This window comes from Anabrus simplex, chromosome 4 (assembly GCF_040414725.1).
Source record: "Anabrus simplex isolate iqAnaSimp1 chromosome 4, ASM4041472v1, whole genome shotgun sequence".
NCBI lineage: Eukaryota > Metazoa > Arthropoda > Insecta > Orthoptera > Tettigoniidae > Anabrus > Anabrus simplex.
This window is the reverse complement of record NC_090268.1, coordinates 89,468,397-89,480,443: the sequence shown is the minus strand read 5'-3', so window position 1 is coordinate 89,480,443 and position 12,047 is coordinate 89,468,397. Positions and strand designations below refer to the sequence as shown.

At 38.8% G+C, this 12,047-nt stretch overlaps 1 protein-coding gene across 1 annotated transcript in view; it reads right to left on the bottom strand.

Moving 5' to 3' along the window:
• LOC137500459 (uncharacterized) overlaps positions 1–12,047 on the bottom strand; it is a 70,616-nt gene that overhangs the window by 50,668 nt on the left and 7,901 nt on the right. Inside the window, exon 2 of the mRNA XM_068227357.1 lies at positions 6,718–6,920. Within this exon, the coding sequence (XP_068083458.1) occupies positions 6,718–6,920 (203 nt within the window). The remainder of the gene's footprint in view (positions 1–6,717; positions 6,921–12,047) is intronic.

The following is a 12,047-nucleotide window of genomic DNA, read 5'->3' as shown; positions in this document are numbered from 1 at the left end:
CGGCCAATAAAACGCACATAAACAAACTCAAAGATAAAATAAAACAAAATAATCTACTTATTACGAAAGCCGACAAAGGCAATACCATAGTTATCATCGACAAAGACCAATGCATATCGAAAACTAAAGAATGTTTTCAAGATAACACTTTCCTCATCAAACGTAAAGATCCAACTAATAACATACAAAGAAATTTCAAAGCCTTATTAAAAAATACACACTTTCTTTTAACTGAAGTAGAATCCTTAAATACCAACTGCTAAAGCTTATCCCAAAATATATAAAGAACACATACCAATGAGACCTATTATTACTACAGAGCAAGCCCAACCTATAAACTTTCACAATTTATTCAAAGATCTTAATCGTAGCTTCATGACATAGATGTGAATGTATGGTTCAGCTAAAGATGACCCTACATAAGGGGTCGAAACCGGTCCTGTAGCATAATAAGTGCAATAAATAAGTACTGATAGGTGGAAATCCTTTCCTATTTCTAATTGTGTAATTCGTCAATACAGAAATGAAGATTATAGATTACGATAGATCCTGCACACCGGTCCGGAAGATCTCACTAAATCATTCAATCGGTAGTAGCGACAGGCGGTGTGTACAAAGGGCAGGGACGTAATCAACACGAGCTTATGACTCGTACTTACTGGGAATTTCTCATTCATGGGGAACAATTGCAAGTCCCAAAATCCCTAGCAAGAAGGAGGTTCAATGGGTTGCGCTGTCCTTTCGGACTAGGAGGACACACTGTCCTTTAGTGTAGCATGCGTGCGGCCCAGAACATCAAGGGCATCACAGACCTGTTATTGCTCAATCTCGTGCGGCTAGAAGCTGCCTGTCCCTCCAAGAAGATGTGTTGTCGCCGGTAGCGCGAACGAATACCAGATGCACTATTTAGCAGGCTAGAGTCTCATTCGTTATCAGAATTAACCAGACAAATCGCTCCACCAACTAAGAACAGCCATGCACCACCACCCACCAAATCAAGAAAGAGCTCTCAATCAGTCAATCCTTCCGGTGTCCGGGCCTGGTGAGGTTTCCTGTGTTGAGTCAAATTAAGCTGCAGGCTCCACTCCTGGTGATGCCCATCCGTCAATTCCTTTCAGTTTCAGCTTTGCAACCATACTTCCCCCAGAACCCAAAAGCTAGAACTAGGGCGGCATCTGATCGCCTTCGAACCTCTAACTTTTGTTCTTGATTAATGAAAACATACTTGGCAAGTGCTTTCACTTTGGTCTGTCTTGCAACGATCCAAGAATTTCCCCTCTAACGTCGCAATACGAATGGCCCTGCCTATTAATCATTACCTCGAGTTCCAAAAACCAACAAAATAGAACCGAGGTCCTATTCCATTATTCCATGCACACAGTATTCAGGCACAGCCGGCCTGCTTTAAGCACTCTAATTTGTTCAAAGTAAACATGTCGGCCCACCTCAACACTCGATGAAGAGCACCACGGTATATCATCAGAAGGTTACCGTTTGGGTAATATATAGTTAAATATCCTTTGTTTTAAATGTCCTTAAATGTCATCGGCTCTGTCATTTGTTTGTTTTGGTTTTATCTGATTTTGTATCTTTCCATTTTGTTAATGATTAATATACTATTTGAGGGTGATTATCGAGAACCCTTTCTTCCCCATAACATTATACTTTCCCATGGACCTCGATAGAGCTCCTGCCACTTCCACGTTCTTTCCGTAGTTGTTGTTTGAACTAAGAGCAAGTTAAGTTTTACCTCATGTATGGTTTGATTTTGTGTATATTAATAGGTTTACCGTCTCATTCCCATCATTTGGTTTTCGAGTTAAAGCCGCCACCACACTTTCAGTTTCTAAAGAAATCACAATTACCTTTGATTGCCACAATTTAAGTAAATTTGGGCCTGCATTTCAGTTGGGTTTCATGTCCACCCACCTATCTCTTGACGTTTGCACTGGTGTCTTGTCAGCTATGTGGGGCATGAGCCTTTTTTTTAAATATGTTTATAAGAGGGCATGTAAAACACTGGACAAAAACCATGTATTTGTTAGTGTTTTTTTCCTGAACAAGTCTACATATTTGGTCCAACCCGGGCTAGTTATACTCCTGCCTGTTTTCGTTCCCATGATCCATTCACCAGGTAGAATCTTTGCTGGGCATTTTATTACAAGTTGTCCATTCCATGACCGTATAGATGATTATAATGAAGAAGTTAATATAAAGGAAAAAATAAATAAAGTATCGATTAGGTGGTTCTTTATATTAACTTCTTCATGGGCATTTTATTTCATATACTCTTCTAACTCCTTTTTGTCCGAACATCAATCGTACATTAATGGCCCTGCACTGACGTCCTCTTCTTGTTGAGATATATTCAACACCCATCAAAACTTCAAAATTATGCTGAGCAGCAAGCACAATAACTGAGATCACTCATAAAGTAATAACAGCTGACCGGTACCTAACACCATGCACTGTCCATGACTGGGAATAGGACAGCAAGCTGTAGCAGGGAGGAAGGAGAAAAGCAACTACCTCATGTATGGTTTGATTTTGTGTATATTAATAGGTTTACCGTCTCATTCCCATCATTTGGTTACTCAGTTACTCTCCAACTCTTGTGACTGTGCACTGAACAGGCATATGAAGCCGTGTAGTTGCCTTGTGGCCTCACTCAGCAAGCAATCAGCTATCCTATGAAGACAGCATCGGTCAACTTCCAGAACATCTGTCAAGTTTTACTAAGACTAATCCCATATCTCTTGAACCACAGCAGAGTGCACTGCACATGCTTTGAGTCATCACTTGCAATGCACTATTCCAGCCTCATGTTCAGAATCACTCAGACACCCTAGACTTGGACTGGTGATCTCTCTGAAAACCAAGCCTCGACTTAGGCTGAAAAGCAGTCTCAGGCACTTTGGATAATCTCATTTTTAAGCTTTGAATTATGATTTCCGAAGGATAGCTCATTTCGTAGCGGCCATAGTACAAGGCACCAACTCTCAAAAGTGTCAAAATTCACCCACTGACTCTAAGCAAGTTCCAGCTATGCGGCTTAATGAGTGAAATTATACTCGTACAATATGAAGGAAATAATGTAAGAAAGAAATAGTGCATAATATTCCTCGAAGAAAGGAGAGTCCAGGTTTTGGTATAACACTCTCACATACACAGAGAAATTAAAACGGGGGTACCGGTAACTGAAAATTTGAAAATAAGTGAAGATAAGAAAATATTTGAAGACAGGACAAATATGTAAATGCCATGTAGATATATTGGAAAAATGAAATGTCTTTTGCTAAATTCTGATCATATCAGTTACAGATTTTTGAAATAGATAATAGGGGATAAATTTTGGCTCAAAGCTTTTTAACTATTAAAGATAAGAAGATGACTGATGGTGTGATTACTTAAGCCTAAAGATACATGGCAGAGTCAAAGAGAAGCAACCAAGAAATTAAAGCAGAAAACAGAAATATAGGAGAAATACAATAGCAAATTATATACAGTGTAAAATAATAGACTGCATTCATAGTCCTGTTTAAATTTTAACAACCACGCTGAACACTATTAACAAACGACTATAACCTCCAACTGTCCTCAAGTATACTCCAGAATGGCAGCTTACAGGAAACAAATAGTATATGAGAAAACATTAAATACTTTTTTTTTTCTTTTTACAACTTGCTTTACGTCGCATCGACACAGATAAGTATTATGGCGGCAATGGAATAAGAAAGGGCTAGGCGTGGGAAGGAAGCAGTTGTGGCCTTAATTAAGGTACAGCCCTAGCATTTGCCTGGTGTGAAAATGGGGAACCACGGATAACCATCTTTAGGGCTACCGACAGTGAGGTTCAAAGTCACTATCTCCCAAGCTGACAGCTGCGTACCGTTAACTGCATGGCCAGCTAGCTCAGTCACATTAAATTTACTAACTCTCTCGGTCTTCCTATACACCCCAGTACATTAAATTATTTTTAAATCATAAACATATCAAAACCTGCTGCTGGATGAGTAAACTCCAAATATGAAGTTTGATAAAAATGCATGTAATGATGTAACAGACAAGCAGACCCGAAAGCTAAAAACCATTGATACAGCATTGATTTGATCTAAAACGGATAAATATTTTAAAAACTTGCAAAATATCCAAATGTACTAACAGTGGATCCCTTACATTTTATTTATACAGAAATTTATACGTGGAAAGTTGGACCAGTGAGGAAAGAGGAAGCACAGGAGGAGTACACATCTTTAAAATAAGTTCAAACAGTTCAACAATTATTAGGAAGGTGTATGCAGAATTTTAACATAATTGATTTTACACTTCTTCATAATATTCACCGATTTCCTAAAAATAAAATTATAAAATAAAGCGTTCTGATAGAATATGATGATGTTCTTTTAAGAACAAAACATGTCATTCTGCTTTTTATCAAATTATATCTTCAGGTAAAATCTATTATTAAATGTTTTCTTTATTTTAAGTATTTTCTAATTGTATTTAAACTACATTAGTTTTGAAAGAAAAAAACCTCACAGTTATGGATTTACTAAAAAAAGTGGTTTGCACTACAGTATAACAAAATACAGAAAGAACTGCATGAAGATTTTTTGGAAGTTGACTATATCAGCAATGGCACTGAAGGACTTAAGGTAATTTAATGCACCACTAAACTTAAATTCTGCAGTTCTTCCCTAAGAACTTCTCGCATCCTCTTGTACTTTAGTGCCCAGTTACACATGCAGGAACATGAAATAGGTACTGTCTCAGAAGGCTCCGGAGTGAATTTGTAGAAAATCTAAGAAGCAAACCAAGCTGCTTGGCTACAAAGGTGCGTAATAAGAAATGTTCTGAATAGATGGGGAATACGTCACCGAATACCTTACGTAACACTGTTTTATTCAACTACTTATTTTACAAGATGGCTACCGCTCAGACCATATATATAACAAAGGATATCCAAAGATATGTCTCTCCCGGGAAGTAGCATCTTTATCCGTTCATCTTGAATCCCCAACATCCTCCCCACCCTGGTCAATCTCCAGGGGTATGACCAGCTGAAGAGGCCTGACAAAGCGAGCGCCGTCCATCTTGGAGAGCACAACGGTCCGGGCGTGTCCATCTCGTCTATGACGTAACTCCATGAAACGGGCCTTATTCCACATATGACATGGTCGGTGATCTTCCTGCAAAAGGACGATGTCTCCTACTCTGACGGCAGGGCACGTTCCTCTTGGGCGTCGTACTTGGTGGAAGTTTTGCAGTTGCAGCAGGTACTCTTTATTCCATCTTTTCCAGAAATGATCTGCCAGTTGCTGCTGGAGCCTGAATTCTTTAATGGGAGAGTTTACCTGGGGTTCAGGTCCAGAGGGTAGTGCAGTGAGTTTTCCACCGACGAGGAAATGTGCTGGAGTAAGAACATCTACGTCATCATCCTTGGTCAGTGGTCTGGAGTTCAGCGCAGCTTCTATAGATGTCAGTACGGTCTGCAAACTGTCTTAATCTACTGAGGATCCAGAGTCTTCCTCAGACATCGCTTGGTGGAGCCAATCATCCTTCCCACCAGCCTCCCCACCAAGCCGCGCATGGTGCAATGAACTTTCATACGATGTTACGCTGTGATAAATACTGGCGAGTCTTTGCATGTGAGATCGTTGTCCATAGATCTGACAGTTCTCTATTTGCACACTGAAACGTCCGGGCGTTGTCAGTGTAGATAAGATAGTGTGTGGAATGCCACGTCTTGCCACAAACCTCTGTAGTACCAGTACAAACTTGTAGGTGCTGAAATCTTGGCATAATTCTAAATGAAGCGCTCTTGTCGTTGCATATGTGAAAAGGACAATGTAGCATTTTTGTGCGGCGTGCGCTTCCTTTACGTATAATGATCCGGCAAAATCAATACCTGTTACCGCAAATGGTTTCTGTGGAATGACTCGCTGCAGTGAGAGTTGTGCCTGAATTGCTTGTCCAGCGATGCCTCGGGCCATTTTGCAAGGTAGGCAGTAGTGTAGGACCTTCTTAATGGCGCGGTGTGCTCATAGTATCCAACAGTTTGTTCGGAGTTCTGATAGAACTATTCGCACTCCCAGATGATGCAGGCGAATGTGCGTGTCCCTAATCAGCAATTGCGTAAAGTGGTAATTGCCATCAAGAATTATGGGATGACGCTGTTCATGGGCAAGTTCAGCATTTTCCAGTCGTCCACCAAGCCTCAGGATTCCATTTTCCAGAAAGGGATTGTAGCAACGTATTTTGGATCCTTCTAGAAGAGGAGCGTCGGTTTGTAGTGCTCTCGGTTTAGTAAGAAAGCATTCGATTTGGGTGCCTGTATCCAGTAGTTGCGTGCGGCATTAAGTTCTTTAGCAGTGAGTTCTCCAGTTTCATGGTCTTTGTGACAAAAGACACGTGCCAGGCAAAGTACCCAAGCAGTGACCCGCAAGAGGCGTATGTAAGAACTGAATCTTGTGCAGTTCATTATGGGCAGCAGCAAATCCACGTGGAAGACTTGGGCAGTGCTCCACAACATTTATTTTGGTGCCGAAACCCAGGAAGTAGCATCTTTATCCGTTCATCTCGAATCCCCTAAGCATCAAACAGGATGCTTTGTCAACCAATATTAGAGTTATTACAAGAATACAATACTACTACTTAGATATCAGTAAAACTTGTACTTTTAGAAGATAATAAGTCTTAAAAAAATCAAAGCCTTACCTTCAACTGATCCATTTTTGCAACAATATGCAATACAGATCCAGCTTTTATGACGTAGTATCTTGCAAGAGGATCGTATGACAGAAAATAATTAATACTTTCTGCACGAGGAGTTTGGATTTCACATACACCACATATTCTTTTATTTGAAAACTCCAATAACTGTCCGCTCTTTGTGCATATTACTATATCAACACCAAGATCTGAAATAAAAGAATTAATCATTTAGCTGCAGAGATCTAATGAAGATCAAAAATAAATGCACCATAGAAAACGTTACTGAGTTTCCGTGGGTCACGTGACAGGATGAAGAAGAATAAACTGAGATGGTTTGGACATATTATGAGGATGAAGGAGGGAAGGATAACAAAACAAGTGTTGGAGGCTAAGAAGGAAAGAGGCTAAGAGGGAGGCCTAGAGCAAGATTGATGGACTCTGTCAAGAACAGTATAAGAAAAAAAAAAGACTGGACTGGAATACAATTACTGAAGAGGAGTGGTGGAAAGAGAGGTAACGGTGGAAAGGTGCCATCAACACCCTAACCTGGCAGGAGTTGGACAAGGGGACATGAAAATGATCATGATGATGAGTGAACAAAGTATACAGTAGTTGAGAGTTATGCTGGAACATACACACACATCCATAATCTTGGTTATTTTGAAAATTTTCTTTTTCATCCCTCAATCCCCATGCCGATGGAGACTTAAATGACATCTGGAGTGTTGCTATTCATCTCAGAGATCCCAAAAAGTAAGAATTCAACACTAATATTGGCCAATTTCAATTATTTTTAGATGTCACTCTCTCCCAACCCCCAACTGTAGGGGTATCTTAACCCCAGAATATTTTTCTCCAGATAAGTGTACTAAGTCTGGTTAAGTTATGCTGGAACATTCCTTTCCCACCCCCTATGCCGATGCGACTTACAAACATCCAACGTTTCAGTATTCATCTCAGCAGCTCCGAAAAGTATGGATTCGACACTAATTATTTTTACATGGGGCTCCCTCCCAACCCTGAATTATAAGGGTTTTAGGGGTGTCTTACCCACAAAGAATGTTTCTCCAGATAGTAAGTCATATGCATGGAATGGATTTATATGAGCTAAATTAATTAAATATGTACATATATATTTAGTTTTTATTGAAATGAGGCGCTCGGGGCTAGATAATGGTAACCCACACATTGAGCAATATTTAGATTTGTATGCATTTCGTATCTGCTAGAGGATGGCAAGCCACTGGCAGAGTGCTATTTGAAGAAACCAGGAGATGGCAGCACACGCACTGTTGTTATGTATTGCACCAAAACACAGCACGTCATTTTTGTGCTTTAGTATGGTAAGCCGCAGCAAGATGGCGTCTTGCAGAGGAAACAGTGTGAGCTGTTGTTTTGATGAAAAATGCATTTTGGAACCGAGACGGAAGCCAATTGTTTTGAGAGTGAATCCTCGTGCGATGACAGTGTTGTAGATGTGGATTATCAGCCAAATCCATGTGATATCTCATCATCATCATCATCAGAGGTAAGCATCAACAACATGTTATTATGTGGCATGCCATATTATAGCATATGACAATGTGGCTTATCATGACAATGCAGTACATGTAGTACTGTAAAATAATGCTAATATTTAATGGAAGTATGAACTATGGGACTACTTCTAAGATATTTATAAGGAGCCAAGTAACCATAAACGACTGTTGGACGAAGATGGGCATCACTAAGTGACTGCGATAGGAGTTATTGTGGCTTGCCATTATACAGCTGTTGAATTGCTGTATTGTTCAGTGCAGTTTCATAGGTTCATGCTATTCATTTTTTATTCTTTTTTCTTACGCAAGGATGAAGACTTAGCTCCCCTTGTTAGAGAGGAGCCCATCTCACCTGCTAAGAATGGAAGGCATCGATGGTGGCAGTAAACACCGGAGTTGAGTAAAAGGGCTAAACGTAAACGCCGGTGTAATCGGGTATGCACTTAAACATAGCTATTAACCAGAATTAAAAATATTAGAAAAATAATTACTTTAATTAAATAATAATAATAATTAATAGACTATTATTATTTAGGAGAGCCAGCACAGAATATCGAATTAATATTAAATTAGCAATGCGATATGTTTCATAAACACGTTGTAAGATGGACATTATTTTGTTATTTTTAAGGGTGAAGAGTACACTGTTCACGGAGACTTCTGTGAAATTAATGTCAAGAAGCATGGTTGTCCTACACAGACGTCGTGGATTGCGACCTTAACACCAAAAAATCGTAGGCCCATTCCTATACGGCATAAGAAACTGTCTGACGTCATGGACCAGCTTCCCTACATATCTGCGGTGCATTATGGATATTATTTATCTCTGACTCAGTACGAAACCACAGAGCAGGTTGAGGAGCCTGAATTGACGGCGAGAGTGAAGTGATTGGTGATCAGTAAAGCCAAATGTTGGCACTGAAACTTTGGTGATAGACAATGGCAACCCACAAAATTATGTGTATTATTGTTTTTTATACTATGTACATTAGCTAAAAAGGTTCTATTTCATGTTACAATAATACCTCAATGTATATAGTAACTTATCATTCAATAAACATATCTCTTATGTCCATCACCTGATTTATGGAATTTTTTGAACCTTCATATGACTCTCCTGTAAAATTTCCTCAATGTGGCTTACCATTATCTAGCCCCGAGCGCCTCAAATATGGAATCATATATGAACTTAAAATTACAAAAATGATAATTTATATTTAATAAGTTCAATGAAGCTAAACAAAGTAGATCTACACGAAACACAACGTTGCACTTTCATTTCAATATGAACTTCAAAGAACACAAAAACTTTTCTTCTCTGTTACAAAAGAAAAAAGAATTACAAAAGGTTCATTCAAACGCTGGAAGGAGAATCATCTTTTATTATCTGAGGACAGATTTATATTCACTGAAACTGAGTTCACCAGCAGAAGAGGTAATGGTGGCATGTTTGAACTTCATAATGTCTATTGGGGTTAAGTTCATCGTTAACATCACACCCAAATCTCCACATAGTGTTGCAGTAACCTTTCCCATTTCTTCATATCCAGGGTTCCTAGAAAGTACATTGTCCATCTTCATTTTTTGCTACATTTGCAACTTTACCTCTACCATGATTCAAGGACATAAGATGCAAAAGCCGCCAAGCCCACATCGACAAAATTTTCTGAAATTGAGAAATATGTGCCTCTGCTTTACAATTTGTTCTTACGATGTGTGTATTGGACAAGAGATATGTAAGGGGTTTGGGAATAATATGAACAAAGAAAAATAAACATATACCTATTATTTTTTGCTGTAAATGTGGATTTTATTTTGGAGTTGGAGGGTTTTGGTTGGAACATGATAGTAATCATCAATTCAAAATTCTGTCATGTAGATGAATGAGATGCTAAATCTCTGCAATCAAGTATTTTGCATTTACAATGAAATATTCCAATAATAAAAAGTTTTTTTACAAGTGTAAATTCAAGAATAATGTTTTAATTGAATTAATTATGGTTCACCAAATAGATCTTGATAATCGGAAAACATTCACATTGTTTTAAACTCTCAGATCAGGCACACATTCACTCCTGTTCCCTTCACAGGCAGGCTCATCTTCCACTAATTCAGGTACATTTTCACTGGAAGCATCGATGAGGTCCTTGTAGAATTTGAGGCTCTCCATTTCTTGCTATTCCATTCTATCGCTTTTTCAGTAGGTTGTCTATGTCTTTGAGTTTTCTTTTTCACTTGGACAACATTTGGAAGAATATTGTTTCCTAATCTCTTTCCCTTCTTGTGAATACTTTTAGGAATATATAGATCAGTGCAGTAATGTGCTTCACCCTGAACTGTAACTCCACTGCTTGTTTTTCTCAGTATTATTCGCTTGATATGACATGGAATTATTTTAACAGAACAATCTTCCATGTTATTAATATATTCCTTGGTAATTTAAACAAATGTATGTGATCTTACGACTTGATAAACCACTGTGAAATGAAACCTATGAACTCTATCACGTGAGATGGATGAGCAGTTTCATTGGCTCCTGTGGGCTTGAAGGTTCTTGCTTGCCATGACCCGAAGGACTTGGCGGTTATTGCTTGAAACTACAAATTTCTACATGCATTTAAAACATAAAATGGCGGGTTTTGCTTATGAGTAATAAAATATAACCAAAGAATTCTCCATTGCACACATAATGGCATTTACAGCTTTAAAATGTCAGAAATTTGACTTGGCAGATTTTGCATATATGTCCTCATTCAGTTGTTCCACAGTATCATTCACAATTTCAATACTTTCAGGAAGTGCCAGGCTGAGTGGCTCAGACGGCTGAGACGCTGGCCTTCAGACCCCAACTTGGCAGGTTTGATCCTGGTTCAGTCCAGCAGTATTTGAGGGTGATCAAAAACATTGGTCGGTTTGCTGGCATGTAAAAGAACTCCTGTGAGACTAAATTCTGGCACCTTGGCATCTCCGAAAACCATAATAGTAGTCAGTGGGACGTGAAGTCAGCATTAATCTTTCAAAAAGTGAAAGATGCAAGTTTTGGAGTCTTCTGAGCGCTTTTGTGATGCATGAAAAATTATGCTAAATGTAGGCTAAATTAAGTTGTTCCTCACTCTTGTGTCGCAGACAATTGCTGTGGTAGCTTCAACTGAGGCTGCATCTTTGAGTCATACAATTCAGAATATTCTTAATAGAGACTATAGTACAGTATACTCGTATATTCAGCATAATATTCAACTACTTGCAGCCATGTACCTCACCTAGTTAGAATTGACTTAGGTGCCTATGGAATTTCTGGGTACATTTCTTTCAAAAGATGATTTCTTCTGTGGGCTTTGAGAAAAACCTTTTTCACACACAAAATCTGCAAATATACTTTGGGGTAATAGCCTCTAACCACCTTGCCACATGGTGAAAGATATGTGCTAAACAAGTTAAATGAGTCATCTTAGGATGCACAACAGATGCTTCTCCAACTTTTATTACAAAAGGTGCAGCATGGGTAATAAAAACACCGGCCGCAGAATACCCATACCTTCATTGGACACTTGTGTTATATGTTAATACTGATGCTTTCAAGCCCTGTACTTGTAGACATGATATGGGTTTTTGGCCTTATGCCATGTCAAGAAAACAACGTGAAACTTTTTGCGTTTTGCAGAGAACTTTGCTCCACGTCTTCAGTTTTGTTATATTTTTGTTCTTGCAGTTTTCTAGACATCACAATGTCAAAGAATTCGTTTACAATTATCTTCACTTAAAAGTCTGGATTCTTGGCTGAATAGTCAGTGTTAC